Source organism: Bidens hawaiensis, unplaced genomic scaffold (genome assembly GCF_021521415.1).
Source record: "Bidens hawaiensis isolate Kalapana, Puna unplaced genomic scaffold, B.hawaiensis_p1.1 tig00001575_1, whole genome shotgun sequence".
Classification (NCBI taxonomy): Eukaryota; Viridiplantae; Streptophyta; class Magnoliopsida; order Asterales; family Asteraceae; genus Bidens; species Bidens hawaiensis.
In genome coordinates, this window is record NW_027491088.1 from 3467765 (window position 1) to 3487332 (window position 19568).

Sequence of the window (19568 nt, forward strand, 5' to 3'; positions counted from 1 at the left end):
TGGACCCACGTTGTCAGTTATATTCGGAATATTGTTTTTTTCTACGCTCTGTTCTTATATCCCGACGTTGGAAAAATATAATTATGTTGGAATTTGTACACGTTTGGGCATTACAATTTAGTATTAAAGAAAAAAAATATAGTATTATACATTTTCAAGTTAGTCATATTTTTCAAGTTTTTAGAAGTTGCATATTTTTTTAGTAACAAGATTGTATGTGAAATTATATATAAAGAGTAAAAGACGTATAAAACCAAATCCACGAATGGATATATGTTCGAAAAGGTGGTGGTAAGGCTACCGGTGGTCCTGGTTACTACAACTACAATTACGGTGGTTTTGAAGGGTTATGGCCATTACAAGTTAAACCAACTCCAAATCTACCATAAGGGCGCCACACGTCAATACACCTAGGAGGGGAGAGAGCCCAAGGTTTTGGCGGGCGCTAGAAGTAGAGGAGGTGGGATCATATGTTTCTCCAACCAATCGCATTCACCCATTTACTTTTTATATTAAAAAATATAGATAATAATTATATTTCAGTTAACCATTATGTGGCAATAATGCAGTGGTTAGTGTATGTCTTTCATAACACTCGGTCTGATAAATGGTGAAAACAGTATAATTTGGAAGAATTAAATTGTTGTTGGCGAGGGTGATGGAAAGGGTATTACTGATTTGGTTTCAAGTACTGGTAGCGGTAGAAGAAGATGCACTATAATTACACTAGCGTAACATGTTTGAGAGTTGGAATTAGGGCTAGGGGGTGCGATAGAATCACCAAAAAAGCATGTGCTTGTAGGGGTGTACACGGACCGGACCGAACCGGACGAGAGCATGTCCTTGTCCGTCCGTTAAGCATTTGACGGATAAACGGACGGTTCACGAACACTCAACCGAACGAAAATTCATGTCTGTGTCCGTCCATTAAGAAATTGAGTTTGTCCGTGTCTGTTCATGTCCGTCCGTTGATATTTTAAACGGACGTTAACGGACAATAATGGGTAAACGGACACTAATGAACATTAATGGACAAACAAACAGATGAACATTAATGGACAACGAACACTAATGGACAAATATAAACGGTTGCATATTGACACCAAACATATATCTAAACAACTTCACATACAAATTAGGAATTACACCATATAACATCCAAATATACTTAACACTTAATATATTAACACTAGAAATTGTTATATTACTAGACATCAAACATGTGTAGTAATATAAAAGTGTTATTAATAACACTAGAAATTCTGCAGTTAAATTATAATACTGGATAGATATAAACACTAACGATACCTGACGGACATTACTGGACGTAATCGGACTAACGTGACCGGATGTTCACGAACACTATCGAACGGACTTGGCCCTTGTCCGTGTTCGTCCGTTAAGCTTACCGAACGAAATTTTTGTGTCCATGTCCGGTTCGTTTATTAAACGGACGAACATAAACGAACTTCTTGCCGAACGGACGCCCGGACGTCCGCCGGACGTCCGGTTCGCTTACAGCCCTATGTGCTTGAATTCAATTGTGAAGTTAACTTAAGTAGTGATGCGATGGTACAATTGTTATGAATAATGATCCAACCATTATTACTGTGTTAAAAAGCCACCCTTACATAACGCTTGGGCATAATCGATTTTGAGAAAAATCTCAGAATGAAAGATGGTTACAAATGATTTTTTTACAAAAATAAATAAAAACCAAGCATCTTCTTCTTAAAAAAAACCTTTAAATCTTAGACAATAAACCCTAAATATCCAAAGGTGCCGATAGAAGAAGACAAGGTGAGGAGATGAAAGATATAAGGATATTTTTTATTATTTTTTAAGCAAAAGGCGTTTATTGTATTATTCAGAAGAGTTTTTATCAAGTATGTAAATTTTTGTGTATATGCCTTTTTCATGTATCAAGTGTTCTTAGACCATCCGTAGTCCCTAGTTTCCCCCTGCCTTTTGGTGTATAACGCCCCCCCCCCCCCCCCGCGGGCGTTTTGAGTTTTTTTTAGCACGTTTTGATTACAACGCTTGAAAAGGTACACAAATAAAAAAAAAGTTACCGTTAGGCCATGTTACCGTTGGATTTTTTTTTAAAAATTATTAATTAAATTTATACTATAAAAACAAACAAAACTCATTTTTAACACATTACTCACACTTCTATACCAGTACTATTTTTTACAAAAATATTTCTACCAAAATGTTTCCGAATAACAACCAAAATGTTCTCGGTTTCGGTCAATTTGCCCGTCAAGGCAATCAAATCCACAACCGAACTCATCTACCGCCCCGTTGCCAACCGTACCCGTCCCGAATCCGTTCGACCCACAAATGGCCGCGTACGTTGCATTTTTACAAACATTTTTGCCAGTTCGGGTTCCCAACCCGTCCCGACGACGAGTTCGTGCCGGAGACACAACTCGTCCCGAAGATCGTAGGCGGTTCGAGCCAACGCGGACGTCCGAGAAAACACGCAAAGAAGACCGCCGGCGAACCTCAGGTTAAAAAGACAGTGATACCGCGGACGTCCGAGAAAACACGCAAAGAAGACCGCCGGCGAACCTCAGGTTAAAAAGACGGTGATACCGTGGAGTAACGATGAGTGCGTACTATGTGCTCGTGCTTGGTGCGCGATATCGGAAGATGCCAAGTGCGGTATGTTTTTAAAATACACATATATTTTTGTAAATTTCTTAGAACAAACATTGAACTTGTATGTTTTTATTTTTTTTAGCGAACTATCAAAAAATGGGGGTATTTTGGCACAAAATTAAAGAGTTGTTCCACGAACTTGGCGGGAACTCGCATTGAGAAAAAGATTCGTTACTGTCGAAATGGGGCGACATAAATACCAAATGCATGGGTTTCCATACGGTTTTCTCTCGGATGAATCGAATGAGGAGTAGTGGTGTCTCGGACGCGGATGTCATGGAAAACGCGTTGACAGGGTATCAACATAAGGTCTCGGGGGCTTTCAATTACTTTGGCATTTGGAAAGAGTACTTGAGGTTTCACCCAAAATGGGGCCAAGTTTTGGATGCCAACGCCGAAGGCGGCCCGTGTAAAAAAAAGTCTAAAACATCGTCTTCGGTTGATCCAGACACGCCCCGTTCCGACGCTCGAAATTTCAACCTAAGCGATAATGAAGCCGTGAATACTACCGAGATGCCTCGACCGGGGGTAGAAGAAGCAAGGGCAAAGGAAGGGAGAAATGGGTCGCTTCGTCGTCGGCAACAGGTTCGAATGCCGAAATGAAAAATCAATTCAAAGAAATAAACACTCGACTCCAAGATTTACACGAACTTGGAATCCAACGACTTAAAGTAAATTTAGACGCTGTCGAACTACTTAGAAGGAATGAAATGGGCAAAGAAATCGAGATTTTATCAAGCGAGCTAACCTAAGACGACCCGAGAGTCAAAATTCTAAAAGCCGCTCGACAAGCAAAAATTTTAGAAAAATACAACATGTAGTGTTATTAGTATTATTTATGTATTTTTTTATTTTAATTTAGTTTTTATTTGGAAGTTTAATGTATTTTTTAAATTTTAATGTTTTTTAATTTTATGTTTAATTATTTAATTGAGTTATTATTTAAAAAAACAAATAAAATTAATAGTGACTGGGCGCCACATGACACATAACGCCTGGAGGTGGAGAGTTATGACTACACCCTGTTTCTGTAAAGAAAACAAAACTCTGACTGTACGCCACGTGGCGCATAATGCCTGAGGGTGAAGAGTTATGACTATTCATGGTCTTAAGAGGTAGTTTATTTATTACAAAAGGGGGGCTGGTTTGTTTATTACAAAGACATGATAAATTATGGAAAACTAAACATTTTTCTAATATTTAACAGCCTCTATATAAAATATAAGCAATGTAGTTCGACTGTGCAAACGTTATACTATTCCATACGTTAAGTAATAGAGATGATTCATGACTAGTGAGGCACAACAATCGTGACTTAAAAAGTCTTGATGCGTGATGAGTCCTAGGAACTAACCGCCTAACCCTATATGAAAGTCCAAAAGTAGCATTCTATTCAGTTCAAAATAGGTTTTTCGAGTCCAGTTCAAATACTAAACACCCGTCTAACAAAATCAGCCTATACATAACATATACAAACAACTAGTTTGAAAAACCTAACCTTTTGGGTATTTTAAAGAAACCATTTGCACTAGATAGTATTATTATTATCCATCATTGAACTTGATGGGTTGGTCCATTAAAAGCAAGAGTAAGTGAAGGAATGATGTGTGGAGTGGGAGGCATGAGTCATGATGTCATGTAAGCCGTAATGTCTAGTTAATGGTCATTAAGAAAGGCCCACAACCCATGAGCCATGGACCACAGTAAGGTATGTAGGACTCCTACATCCAATCAACCCACATGGTTAGGCTACTATCCTCTTCCATTGTCATTTTCATACCTTATTATGTTAAAACTGTACAATGCCATCCTAATCCAAATGGCTCATTTAAGGACACACAACTCGATCAGACTAGAACCGGAAACTGGCTCCATACCGACCAAAACCAAACCGCAATTGAACTTTTGCGATAACTGGAACTAGCATACCAGTTCTAGTTCTAGTTCTGGTTCTGGTTCAGTTTGGTCATTAGTTTGCACACTCGGTGGTTGGATCCCCGAATACACACAATATTCACATCTCAATTACTTCGGGTTATATTTAATCTTATTACGCCTCATTTACTTGGGTTTTTTTGAAAAAAATATATAGAATAGCTAAAATGAGACCTGTAAACAATCTGAATGTTCATATTACCGTTTTGACAGAAAGTTTATTTATCTTGTTTTTTTATCAAATGAACAAACATGAACAAAATTCTGCATTCATTTAGTTAAACAAACAAGAACAAATGTTCGTTCGTTTGTTCGACATGAAGTTAATTTATGTTCGTTCATCGGTTTATGTATATTTTAAGTTTGCATACGTTCGTTTATATATTTAGTTTTTACAGAATGATGTTCATGACTTCATGTTCAATTTTAATTAGTGTTCGGTCGATTATGCTCATCTAAGTTCGGTTAGATCCGTTCACTTATACTTGTGAACTGTTTATTTATACTATTAGCAAAAGAACACACTTATTTTCTTGATGAACAAAGATGAACATGCACCGTTCGTGTTCGTCCAATTCGTTTACAAGCCTAGCTAAAATTAAAAAACCAGATGATATATGCCAAAAAAAAAGGCCCAGACAGGTCAAGACAATTAAAATGTATTCAAAAGCTTACAAACCTTTTAGATTAGTACTTTTAACTATAAACAACACTTATCATTTTCTATATATACTGTATTATTATTTAATAATGCACTAATTATTCATAAACTTAAAAACTTCTCATGTTGACTCATTACGCAATCCGTCTAATCTACCAATAAAAATCACAAATATCGTATACCATGCTTTTATACGTCAAGTCTATAAACTTCAATTTAATAATAACTGTTATATAATAATAAAAATATCTACTTGTAACAAATTCTAATGACACGGATTAACTGACCAGAATTTGAGTTCATCGAACAATTCTGTAACTAACATAACAGATCTCCTCGTTACGGTCTCTTTTATTGGATTCAAAGTCATCCTTATCTTTCTCACTAGTCCCAGTCTCAATCGGTCTCAGAATCTTAACGACTTGACCTTTCCTTAACCCATAATACCTAGCAATCGGATCTGTTTGCAAAATCTGAGGTAGCTGCAAAAAACCAATTTCTTATATTAATTTTTACTTTCATCAGTAAACCATTTACCATAAAAGTCAAAACTTCGATAAATATGCTGACCTGTGCATCTTTGACCGTGTATTTATCCAGCAAAGCTTTCTTTTCTGCATTTGTTAGCAGAATATGTTCGGGAACAAGATCATGATATCTTATGTTTAGTAGCAGTTCTGCTTCCTGTATCAACAATCAAGTAGACCATTTGATTACGGTTATGTTTAATCTCCAACCGGTCATATGGGTAAAAACATAAAAATTAGCTTAGAAAGAAAGAAACAGTTCATTTTTATCCATAAAAACCTTCTAAAACACTTTATCCAAAAACGGTACATTAATTTTGAAATAATATAACTTTAATACACAACTGATATCTGTTGCACTGATTATATTTAATTACTGAAATTTTCAGGAAAATAGTTTTTTGAGTCAACCGCGGCTGTCACATTTATAACAGTATCATAAAAACAAGCTTGATCCCGAATTCGAGGCTGAAGAAAAGCCTGTTAAATTACCTAGCCCAAGCCCGAGCTGGCTCGTAAGCCGAAACGAGCCTATCATTTATATAATTTTTATTTAAAAGTTAATATAATAATTATATATACCTATATAAAAATATTATCATGCATATAACTACGATAAAGATACCAAAATAAATACATATTATGACATATATAAAATGTATAATTAAAATATCCATAATTTTTTTTATAGATGCATATGAAATTATGATTTAACTAATAGATAATAAATAAGCAAGCCGAGCCTAAGCTTGAAAAACTACTCATAAGCCGAGATTGAGCTCTGGTAAGTTAAAGAAGTCGAGATCGAGCTCTGGTAAGTTAAAGAAGTCGAGCTCGAGCTCTGGTAAGTTAAAGAAGACAAGCTTGAACCTACTCAAGCTCGAGCTCTGCTCATTTACACACCCTAGTTTTGGCCCATAACCCAACCCACCAGACCCTCCCATTTTGTATGCGTATTACTAACAGGCAAATGTTAACTGTCACCTTAAACACCTCCACCTGGAACCTTCCAGCAATCTCGGTCTGGCATGCCTTTGCACTGGGAGTCATATCAATACGAACCACTACAATTGCTCTTCGTACGTTCTCGTTTTCCATGCGAATCACATAATTCTTGATTATCTTCACACCAATCTTCATATCCTCAGGAAAGAAAACAAATATCTGACTCGCAAATAAATCATCATGTAATTTGGGTCAAAATTAGGGTTTGTAAAACTAAAAACAATCCATACAGAAAACACAAACAGTCATGAAATCAAGGCGTAATACCGGATCACGTTTGTCTGGCTTGGACTTCATGAAAGTAAGATCTTCCCTTCTAATGCTTCCATTATGTTTGTCAATGAACTCCTTTCTAGTCATATTTATCTCCGAATCTTCAACCTCGTATCCACGGTCTCGCAGCATCTCAAAGCATGTTTTCCGGACTCTATACAGCCTCGTGATTTCTTCATCGGATACCGACATTGCCTCAGCTTTCAAAGTTAATTTCACCGGTACAAGTTTCTGTAAGAGTAAACAAAAAAAAATAAACAATCTTCAAAATTATAGCTGTAAACGAACTGAACAAACTAGTTAATTTCTGGACAAGTAAAAAAAAAGGAAATACAAACAATCTTCAAGTTGTAAACGAACCGAACTGAACAACAACGTCTAGTTCATGCTCGTCTGCTAAGCTTTTACCAGACAACCGAACGGTTAAAACTAACCGAACGAAATTTCTTGTTCGTGAATGGCTCACGAACACAAATAAACACAAACAATGTTTTATGTGACTTGGCTGACCGAGAATGGTTAACGCCGTCGGTTTAATCCGGCTACCAAGTTTGCATTGGTGTTCTTTTAACATTCATATTCATGTGTCAACTTTACATATAAACTATCACATAATACTCACATACATTTTGTTTTATAGTTAATTATATTTAAATCTAGACAGAATTACAAATTTTGTCCTTTAAAAAAAGCCAAAAACCGGTTCGTGTCCTTTTCTAAGTTTCCTTGCAGGCGGTGTACTTTAAACTTTTTTTTTCTACACGTTATGTCCTTTACGCTAACTGGGTTAGAAAAACTCAGTTAAATGCCCTCACGTGAGACGCATGTGAGGGCATTTTTGTCTTTTCACCTGTACCTGCAACCAGTCACCTACATCACCACCGCCGTCTTCTTCTTCTTCTTCTTCTTTTCCCGCTCCGACCGATACCACCATTAATATAATACATACCTCCCATTTCCTTCAATTTCTCACACAGCTAGTAAAACAATCATGGGGCTTCCTTATATCCCCACCGTAATCATCCTCCCTAGGGTTAAACAACCATCGCCCCCCCCCCCCCCGCCATCAGCACACCCCTAGGGTTCATATCGTTCTCGTCTCCGATTAAGGCAGTAGAGATGGTTCTGTTATTAACAGTCGCTACCATCTTCATATCTGCTTCAGGCGGCGGAGATGGTGACAACGAGATTAGGAAAGAAAGATGTAGCAGTGAAGCTATTGTGGGCGGGGAACAAGACGATGATGGCGGCCGGCGAATGGTGACGAAGAACAGCCCCGTCGCCGGATCTGAAGATCTGGAACGACCCAGATGGGGTTTGGTGATCTAGGGTTTACGATAGCGACTTGGACATTGGGTATAAAGAATCGGGTCAAGAGAATCGGGTTGTTAATTTACGATAGCGACTTGGACATTGGGTAAATATAATTGTTTCACAAACAATTATATTTTTCAAAAATCAGTAAATTGAAATTGCTTTTATGGTGTGCTTACATTCTGGTCAAGAGAATCGGGTTCTAGTTGAAGATGGATCTGGGTTTGTGGGTTCTCCGGCGAGTTGGATCTGGAAGATGGATCTGGGTTTGTGTCTTCTCCGGCGAGTTTGACCGGAATCTGGGTTTATGGGTTCTCCGGCGGTGGCTGGTGGCGGAGCTATGGTGGCGGTGGTGATCCCTTGGCGAGTTTGACCGGAATCTGGGTTTATTTAGAGGTGTTCATATCTGAAGAAGAAGAAGTTGCAGGGTAGGCAAAAAGACAAAAATGCCCTCACATGCGTCTCACGTGAGGGCATTTAACTGAGTTTTTCTAACCCAGTTAGCGTAAAGGACATAACGTGTAGAAAAAAAAAGTTTAAAGGACACCGCCTGCAAGGAAAGGACACGAACCGTAATTTGGCTTTTTTTAAAGGACAAAATTTGTAATTGGGTCTTAAATCTATATATGATAAGGTTAGAAAAGTCATTAACAATACTAAACAAATATTAACCAACACGGCTTCCAAACAGTTCACCGAACGTCCGGTTCGTTTACAGCACTGTAATCAATATACTAACGTATACTAATTTAAACTATCAGCTGCAAAATTACAATAAAATTACTCTAAAAACTTAAAAATTGAAGCCGTCGATTTATGAAGATAAAAGGTAAAAAAAAAATGTTGTGTGCTTCAAACCTCTTGTAATTAACGGTTACTGGTACGAAAGTGGCGGTGAACGGAGGAGTGGAAGAAAGATTGCCGGAGGCACACGGCCAATACGGGAAGGAACCCTCAATTTGTATGGGCTTTTATGGTGTCGATTTTTTTAGTTTGTTTAAAGCCCGTTTCGTTATTTAGCCCATTTCGAAGACCCGGTCTATGAAATAAGTTCATTGACTTTGTTGTTTGTGATAAATAGAGGTGAAAAAAAACCCGAACCCAGAACCGTACCGGAAAAAATTATACGGAACCAGTTTTGTTATACATGAGTTTTTAATACCTGAACCCGTACCCGACCATATCCGTAGAGTACGGATAAAATATGCATTTCAGTACCAAAACCCGTACTCGGAACAGGACCTGGTTTATACTTGGTAATACCCGAAAACCGAAACTGGTTCCGTACACAGAACCGAGTATTTTTAATTTCCAAAACCGAGTTTTTCAAATACTCGAAATTTCCCCCAAAAAAACCTTAAAAATACCCGAAAATACTCTGAAAAGGTGCAATTCGTTTAAGAATCCAATTTATACCTGAAAAATACTGGGACAAAATCTCGAAAAAACCCGGAAAATATGGTTTTCTCAATACCCGAAAATATGGTATTCAAATATCGGGTTTTAGAATACTCGGTTCTATACCTGACCCGAACTCGATGCATATGTATGATTTTTGGAAACAATATTTGGACACAAACGCGAACCGGATATTACCACACCCGATTTTTCAATATCTTTTAATACCTGAACTCGGTTCCATATCCGAAACAGGGTATTCGATAAAACTCGATTAGTGCATCTATAGTGATAAACACTAAGAGGTACCAAACAACCTCTTATACTTACTTGACCATTAAAGGCCGGTCCATATGCTTCGGCCCTGGACCTCTTCTGACGAGTTCTTCTGTAACAACTCTATGTAACGCTTGGGGAATGGACATATTCGGGTTGACCTGCGAAAATGTTTTCGGACCCACTAGAATCCGTTCCATCAGTACCTGGTCAAAAGCTAGGTACAAGCCAACCAGAACATGATGAAAAATTGAAAATCCTGCAAACCCGGTCAAATATCCGACCAATTCTCAGAATCGGTTTCTATCCAACCCGGTTCTTGACTTTTGTTCACCATACCCGGAAATTGGCAAATACCCGGCCATACCCGGAATTGGTTCATACCTAGTGGTGCAAACGAGTCATGCCAAGCCCGACATGACTCGGCTTGTTTACTATTTATTATACTGCAGTTGTTTTTTTATTGTATATATTTTTCAATTTTTGTTGTATTACTTATTATATATATATTATAAAAACTATATAAATGACATGCTCGTTTATGCTCGTCAGCCAGTCCGAGTTCGATAAGTGAAGCTCGGGTTCGTTTATCAAACAAGCTAATTTTTAGGCTCTAGCTTGGGCTCGGGCTCGTTTCAGCTTGAATCAGAAGTGTTTTTTTCATGAGCCGATCTCGAGTTGCAGCCGACCCCGATGGTTGATTTGTAGCTCAACTGAAAGTCCAAAATCTGATTGGGCCAGGCAATATCATATCAATCTCAAGCCCAATTCAAACCCAAACCCACCAGTCTAGGTTTTCCACACACATATAAAACCAAATCCATTATTCCGCCACCACCATTTCTCACAACGCACGCCGCCGCAGCAAAACCCTAAGCCGGTGAGTGATCTCAATTCACTTCCAATTGCATCTATTCATCTGTAACTTCATCATCATTTTCTTCTAACATGTGCTGTTTAACGCAGGCTTATTATTATTAATCAGGTGAAATGACAACCGTACCAGGGCAGCTAGTTTGGGAGATCGTGAAGAAGAACAACTCATTCCTCGTGAAGGAGTTCGGTAACGGCACTCAGAGCGTTCAGTTCAGCAAAGAGCCTAATAATTTATACAACCTCAACTCCTACAAGCACTCTGGTAATATATTACACGACTGTAATTACGTGTTTTATTACTCGTTGTTATTATATTTGTGATGTTAGAGATTTAATGAATTTAGGGGTTTAATTGATCCGGGTTTGTTTCTTTAACTTAAGAGCTCGAGTACTCTTAAGTTAAAGAGATAAAATTGGCTCAACCACATTTGTAAGTGTATCTATTGTATCTGAAAAACTAGGGGTGTCAATTTTGTCAGGTTAGCGGGTTGATGGGTTTCGGGTTGGCGGGTTAGTGTGTTGAGATTCTTCAACCCTAACCCATCTCATTTTTTATTCGTGTCGTGTCTACCCATTTTAAATTGTGTTGTGTTCGGGTTGTGATTCGGGTCAACTCATTTTATGTTCATTTATGATAATGGGTGATAAAGTAAAGAATTAATTATTCTTATTCATATAAAAGTTGTTAATGTTTTTTGATAATTTAAATGTTTTTGTGTATTTATCTTTTATTCCGAATTAACAAAGTCAGGTTCACATATTTAGCTTAAGATAAGAACAAAGTTGAAAGTAAAAAACAGATAAAAGTAGTGTAAAGAAGTCAGTCTCACTTTTAAAAGTTAATTGGTATATGAAAAATAAAAATCTAAGTATTTAACTTTAAAATTTAAAACTTGTTCTCTAAAATCAAAATATTAACTTCTCTAAAATTGTTAAACAGGTTAACAGGTCAACCCGTCTTTTAAAGGGTTGGGTTTGGGTTGACCTGTTTTTAAACGTGTCAGGTTCGGCTTGACCTGTTTAAGAATCGTGTCAGCCGACCTAAACCTATATTTTTTCATGTCGGGTTTCGGGTCGTGTCAGCAATTGACGCCCTTATGAAAAACATATTGATTGCACAAGTTAAAGTTGGAGCACGACTGCCCTTTTGATTGTAGGGGTTGATAAATACATATACATTATTACATATATATGTGTATAAATGTGTATGTATATCTGTATGCAGTGGCTGGGTTGTGAGTTTAATCAAGCTTGATAGGTATATATGTATGTGTGTGTTTATGTTTTTTGTATATAATACCGGCTTCCGAGTGTAATCATACTTGGTCAGTGAGTTTAATCAAGCTTGATTGGTGTATATATATGTGTGTGTGTATTTATATCTAAATTAACTGGCTTGTGAGTGTAATCATATTTGATGTTTTAACTTTCTACTTAGACTGTAGATTTTGAAACAAGTTTTTTTAAGCTTTCTTTGAACGTTCATTTTTTCAATTTTGTGATGATTCGCTCTATCGAATTTGATTTCATCTTAACTTATTATTTGTATTTTTTGTATTCTTTTTTTGTAGGACTAGCGAACAAGAAGACAGTTACTATTCAGCCTGCTGGAAAGGACCAATCTGTTTTGCTTGCAACCACCAAGACTAAGAAACAGGCCAAACCCGCTGCTTTACTTCATAAGTCCATTTTGAAAAAGGAGTTCAACCGCATGGCTAAAGTCGTCATCAACCAGGTAACCTATGAATCCATATCTGTTTGCTTTAAAGTTGTAAACTTTTTATGCGTATTATTAGTTGGTTTGTATGTTTATTATGTTATTTGTTTGTATAGGTTGCTGAGAATTACTACAGGCCAGATTTGAAGAAAGCAGCTCTTGCAAGACTTAGCGCTGTTAACAGGAGTTTGAAGGTTGCAAAGTCTGGTGTTAAGAAGAAGAACCGACAAGCTTCAAGAGTTCATGGCAGGAAATGAAATGGAAGTTTATGGTGTTGGTGAGCCGAGTTCTTTTTTTTTCTTGAATTTATGTTTGGACTCTTTTAAATTAACTTGATTGGTCATTTTATGCATGTCTCTGTTTTTGAATGCTGAGAGTCAATGATGGTTATTTTTTGTTAGTACCAGAATTAGATTTTATGTTTTGGTAAAATTCTGACTTTATGATGCCTTAGCATGGAAATTTCACTTTTGTTCGTTTAACACTCGACAATTGACATAGAAAATGAATAAAAACATATTAATCGGCTTTGGTTGTTGATTACTTCATGCACCACTCCTTTGCATCTTGCGTGTCCCCTCCGAATGGTTTTGAGATTCACTTGTTTGCACGACAAAAGTTGTTTGGTTTGTCATTCTTGATCCGAACACTGGCCGCACCACCACCCTTTTTTTTATTTTTCTTTCTTAACGGATGGGGCTGCTGTGATCTGTCATTACTGCTGATTCTAACCCCACATCGGATTCTAACCACCACATCTGGTCACTTGTTCCTTGCCACAAGCGTTGGACAACCCCTAGCCAGTAGCCACTTGATCACTCATCCCCAGTTCGATCCCTCTTGTCGGTTTGTAATTATCATGTGAGATATTTTTATTACCACTACTGGTGATTTTACGGGTTATTTGGAACGACCAACAAAATTTTATTTTTGAAACCAACACACCACGAAAACTTACACCCTAAACCAGGTGGTACACCCAAAACACCTATTTTAATATTGCTCTAACGCATGCATTCTTTTTTGTTACCATGTACTTGACTTACAATAAACAAATGACTATGTAGTTCCATCCCAACTAACATTCATTTATAGATAACGAGATTCAGCTTGACATTGTTAAGTAAAATATATTTTTTTGTTGTTCACTTGTTCCCACGTTCTTGTCTTAAGAGAACTTAATAACTTAGTGACTGAAATGGCAACATAAAACAACATTACCAACAAGCAAGGCTTGGTTGTATTGAATCTCATATTCTCAATGTGTAAAACATCAAAAGTATATTGTTCATTACATCTTTCCTATTTTGATAAGAAACAAATACTATCAAAGTTGTATTAAGATGTTAACAAGTACCATTAACTATTAAAGTGATCACACGCTAAAAATGAACAAACGTGATTCTCAAAACTTTAACCAAGGAAAAACACATATTTTCTGTAATTTGTCATTGGCTCATTAAACCTTACTATCTTCTCACTATAGGTTATGTGTAGTGGAGGGGCTACAAAGTGGGACAATTTGTGTCATGTGACACTCAATCAGCAAAGATGAGTTTTTGCTTTAAGAGTGCAATGGTGTTGTTATTTTCACACACACATATGTATATTATAATATTATTATTTTCTTTCAAACCCGGCGACAAATATTCATCGCCCCCCCCCCCCCCGCCTCTATTATCGTCTTGAATGGGGGGGGGGGGTTCCTCCAATTCGTAGCCCAAGCCGCCCTTGTTTGCCGCCCCATTACACTCTAATTGTTCTATGGCATTTACTTATTTTCAACACACATTAGTTTTATATTTATTTACAAAGAACAACTTAGAGAACACTCAGCTTTATCAATACAATGCTAGGTGGTATTTCAGAAAAAAAGTTTCTTACAAAATATTTAGCAATTAAGATTTTTAAAATTGATAAGAGCCACTATCAATCTACTGAATCAATAAAAAAAAACTCAAGAAGATGCCGAGCATTTTTGAGCTCGAACTAAGCCTCAGCTAAAGCTCATTTCATTATCGAACCCGACTCAAGCCTTGTGAATTTTGAGTGTTATATCTTTTGGCCTTATGTGTATTAATTTTACAAGGCACAATTAAGCTTGGGCTTATTTAAGGTGCTACACAAGCTCAAGCCGAGCTTAGACTCGTTTAATATTTTTCTCAAAATATATAAAACCATTTAAAAACATATATAAATTAATTAATTTTATCTTACATATATATAAAAACGAAAGCTTTAAATGCTTTCTGGTAGCTCCCTAAATTCTCTCAACCCACCAGATTGTTTTATTTGTAATTAGTAAATAGAGGTTTCTCATGCATTTGACCCAAATTCGCGGGTATGAGTCTCACCAAACCTAGATAGCCCTTAAACATGTTATAACATCTCATTAAATAAAAATTTTAATTTAACCAAATATTTGATATGAAAATCCTATAAAACAAGGATATACTAAAAACTAATATTCAATTAAAAAAAATATTATTTAAATTAAGAAACGATTTTATTGTAAAAATAATAAGCGGATCATGGGTCTCACTAAACCCAGTTAACTTTTAAACTGACTTAAAACATCTCATTTATTTGTGAAACAATTTTATCATCAAATCCAAAGTTATAATAAAAAAAATTAAAATCCAAAAGAATATATAAATATTAAAAACTAATAATATAAAACAACTCCGTAATACAGAGAACAAAAACTAACAACTAATAATAAACTAGGGGTGTGCACGGTTCGGTTATTAGTATTAACCCAACCTAACCGATCGGTTAGCGGTTTGGTTCGGTTAATTTCGGTTAATAACCAATATCAAACTTGAGCTAAAATTTTGCTTAAAATACATTAAATGAATGTTTAAATACATGAATGAATACATAACTACATGAAATTAATGTATAAATACATGAAATTGAGATATTAGTACATGAAAATGATAGTATTAAACTATTAATACATATAATACATGAAATAGAGGGAAAAAAGCTTGAAAATATTAAAAAATAAAGAGTTCGGTTATGTTAACTTCAGTTTTCGGTTATATTGGTTCGGTTTCAGTTAATGATTCGGTTATTGCTTGCCAAGCGAGTAGAGCCTTACCTTGAAAAATCAAATCACGAGCTCGGCAGGTTTAAACCCCCTTCTGTTGGACTCTCAACCCTAATTACCTTAACCTCTATCTCGTCGACTCAACTCCGAGTTCGTTCGTTCGTTGGTCCATATTTTTGATTCCGTCGTATTCATCATTTATACAGGTAAGTTCATTTACCTATTTTTATTATTAATTGATTGTTTTGCTTTCACCATTTTCTATTATTGTTTAATTATTATAAAATATTGATGTTTGAGTTTAATAGTTTAGCATATTTATAACCGAAACCCTAGTTAAACTATCTAACCTAATTTGCTCAATTAGCAAAATTAAGTTTGAATTCGCTCTATGAAAATCGATTAATTAAACTTAGCAATATGTTCTTAGTTTTATTGATTAATTGAATTGGCAGCGGAAGGATTATTCAATTATATAACAAGAACTCAAAAACATTCAAAATCACACTCAATTCAATTCGCTGCAATTGTTCGACACTTCGACTGATGTGGAGCGTTATGTTTACTGTTATATTGTTCGTGGACTATAAAATAGCTAACGAGTTTAATATAATGGAATAATTACAATATTAATCAAGATTACAAACTAGTTGTGTCGCTTGTGCAGTTTTGTAACATCAGTCCTTATGATATGCATCCCAACAATTTTGTGTAATTTCATAGAAACATCGGTAAATAATCCGTGTTGGAGTCCAAGCTAAGCCCGAGCTCGTTTAAACTCTTGTCCGGCTCGTTTATAGTTTGTTAGTTAATGTATATAGATCTATAACTGTTTTGAATATATATTTGGTCTTATAATTTTTTATATATATAGCATAATGTATATCATTTGGTTATTTTTGTCACGGTTTTTATATATAACAATATATATACTTATTAAATAAAATTTGTATATGTAAAAAGTTTGTTTGGGATCCTGAGCTTACTTGAGCTCGATAAGTGAAGCTCGGGCTTGAGCTTGTTTAAACTTGGCTCAATTTGAGCTTATAGCGAGCCGATCTTGTGTAGCTTACAAGCATTTTCTCGTTTACACCCCGGTATGCCATGATGATTAGTTAATGTAAAATCAAAGTTCACCAAATTACGAATTTTATAATTATATATGATTTCAGGCGTGAAGAATAAACGAACCAAAACAATGGGAGCTAAGAAAGGTGGAAAACCAGAAGATGCTGTAGAGGACATGCCACATGTACCTCTAAAAGCTATCCTATTGGCCGATAGTTTCACCACAAAGTTCCGCCCAATCACTCTTGAACGGCCAAAAGTCCTACCAATAGTCAACACCCCTATGATTGACTACACATTAGCGTGGCTTGAATCCGCAAAGATTGAAGAAGTTTTTGTGTTTTGCTGTTCTCATTCGAAACAAATAATCGATTATCTCAACAAGTCTAAGTGGGTCAACCAACCAAAATTTTCCATCAAAACAATCGAATCACATAATTGCATCAGTGCTGGTGACGCTTTACGAATAATATACGAACATAATGTGATTAACGGTGATTTTATACTAGTTAGTGGTGATACAGTTAGCAATATGGTACTTACTGAAGCCCTTCAAGAACACAAACAAAGAAGACAAAAGGACAGTAATGTTGTAATGACAATGGTTATCAAGCGATCAAAACCGTCTCAAGTCACCCGCCAAACGTGGTTAGGAACTGATGAATTGTTTATGGCAATCGTTCCGACCACAAAACAGCTGTTATATTATGATGATAAGTCTGATAATCTTCAAGCAACTTTAACTCTCGATAAAGCGTTTCTTGCTGATAATTCTTCAATTTCGGTACACAACGATAAACAAGATTGTTATATTGACATTTGTTCCCCCGAAGTACCTAGTTTATTTGCCGACAACTTTGATTATCAGCATTTACGCCGAGACTTTGTTAAAGGTTTGCTTGAAGATTATATAATGGGTTATAAAATCTTCACTCATGAAATCCATTCAGATTATGCTGCTAGAATCAATAATTTTCGAAGCTATGATTCGATAAGTAAAGACATAATTCAAAGATGGACATACCCGTTTGTGCCAGATGTCGGGTTTTCATTGAACAATGGAACCAACCTTGAAAGACACGGAATTTATCGGGGATCGGAAATATCACAATCGCGTTCAGCTGAAATTGGCCCGTTTTCGTGTATTGGGAAAGGAAGTAGCATTGGTGGCAAGACGATAATTTCTAATTCGGTTATTGGTGAGGGGTGTAAAATTGGGTGTAATGTTTCGATTGACGGTTGTTATATTTGGAATAATGTTACGATAGAAGATGGATGTGTTCTAAAGCAGGCAATATTATGTGATGGTGTGGTTATGAAATCCGGGTCGGTTCTTGAACCCGGGGTAATTTTGTCTTTTAACGTTGTTGTTGGACAGGAATTCGTGGTCCCCGCGTATTCCAAAGTATCTTTACATCCGCAGCCCGTGGAAGAAGATAGTGATGAAGAACTTGAATATGCTGATAATATTAATAACAGTGGATTAATCATACAAACAACCAACAACCTCAGTAACGGGAATTCAAGTGTTGGTACCGGTGGGCAGGGTTTTGTTTGGTCAACGAGTGAAGTTGACCGTGACGAAGAATGGCGGCATTCAGTTGCACCGATACCTGAATCAAAACTAATTGAGCTTACTCAAATGGTTTTCAATAACCTTGAAATTAACAATCAAGACGACAACGTATTTGCAATTCCCGATGATCAAGACTTAGGTAACGAATCTGAAAACGATATTTTTGAAAAAGAGATTGAAGCGACATTTTTGAGGGCAGTGCATGAAAAAGTCAAAGACGATCATATAATTCTAGAAGTCAACTCACTTCGGTTATCATACAACATGGGTCTTGAGGATTGTGCTAGCGCGTTATTTTATTCCATGATGAAACTAGCACTCGACACAGCGCATAACTCGCCTGCAAGTTTGGTTAAAAACGTTTCTGATGTGATTGTGCGCGATGGGGGAAACTGTTGAAACCGTATCTTCAAGGTATAGATGATGAGATAGAAGTGATAATGAAACTGGAAGAAATATGTTTGGAGGATGCAAAGGAGTTTGCGGTTGTGTTTGTGCAGATTTTGAGTTTATTATATGATAAAGATATTATACAAGAAGAAGCTATTATTAATTGGGCTAATGAGAAAGAAGATGCAGATGAGTCTGATAAAGTTTTTGTTAAACAATCAGCGAAGTTTATTCAATGGTTGAATGAAGCCTCTGAAGAAGAAGATTGAGGTTAGGTTGTTGTTCTCTTATTGCATTTTTGACCTTTTGATTCACTATTATCTTGATAAATTTTTTAGAGCTGAGGGTATCCCATGAGTGTGATTTTACTCGTTACGTACGTTTGTTTGTTTGTTTGTTTGTTTATTATCTTAATAATTTTGTTCGGTGTAGAAGCTGAGAAACTGATAACATAACCTGTGAGCAAATGAATATCTGCTTTTATTTGTGCAAATGAATGCATCCCTGTTTTTCGATGTTGATATAAAAGATTGAAACAAGGTTTAGATTAGGTGCCGGAAACATTAAGTTTATTTAATATACTGATGACCATGGTGTTCACGAACATTATCGGCAGGTCACTGGTTTGTCCATGTTTCGCCTTTTGTCCATAGGTTTGAGTATTACAGATATCGTCCCTACTGTTGAGTCGTCTTGCGGCTTTACAGATGTCCGTTAAGAATTATGTTAGTTACCTTTGATTTGCGGCTTTAAAAGATCAAGAGGTGAGCGGTTGAGAACGAGAGAGAGGTGCACGAGAGACTAGATAGTATTGACTACTAAGGTTATAACACACA

The 19568-nt window shown here is 36.3% G+C and overlaps 2 protein-coding genes and 1 pseudogene across 4 annotated transcripts; 2 read left to right on the forward strand and 1 right to left on the reverse strand.

The window, feature by feature from the left end:
- Positions 1-5322: 5322 nt before the first annotated feature.
- Positions 5323-9288, reverse strand: LOC143586206 (DNA-directed RNA polymerases II and IV subunit 5A-like). Of its 2 annotated transcripts, none has more exons than XM_077067806.1 (5): positions 9238-9288; positions 7060-7296; positions 6772-6951; positions 5831-5944; positions 5323-5742 (listed from the first exon to the last, which is right to left on the reverse strand). In XM_077067806.1, the coding sequence occupies exons 2-5, from the start codon at positions 7255-7257 to the stop codon at positions 5560-5562; spliced, it is 675 nt and encodes a 224-aa protein (XP_076923921.1). In that variant the 5' UTR covers positions 7258-7296; positions 9238-9288; the 3' UTR covers positions 5323-5559. The 2 variants fall into 2 exon arrangements, with proteins under 2 accessions (XP_076923921.1, XP_076923927.1); XM_077067812.1 differs by having other exon boundaries at positions 9258-9282.
- A 1717-nt stretch (positions 9289-11005) lies between these two features.
- Positions 11006-13046, forward strand: LOC143588156 (large ribosomal subunit protein eL28y-like). Its single transcript, XM_077069247.1, has 3 exons — positions 11006-11191; positions 12501-12664; positions 12763-13046. The coding sequence occupies exons 1-3, from the start codon at positions 11044-11046 to the stop codon at positions 12901-12903; spliced, it is 453 nt and encodes a 150-aa protein (XP_076925362.1). The 5' UTR covers positions 11006-11043; the 3' UTR covers positions 12904-13046.
- Positions 13047-15770: 2724 nt separating this feature from the next.
- Positions 15771-19246, forward strand: LOC143588130 (uncharacterized; annotated as a pseudogene). Its single transcript, XR_013145031.1, has 2 exons — positions 15771-15904; positions 16871-19246. The product of XR_013145031.1 is annotated as an uncharacterized LOC143588130 (transcript).
- The last annotated feature ends 322 nt before the right edge of the window (positions 19247-19568 follow it).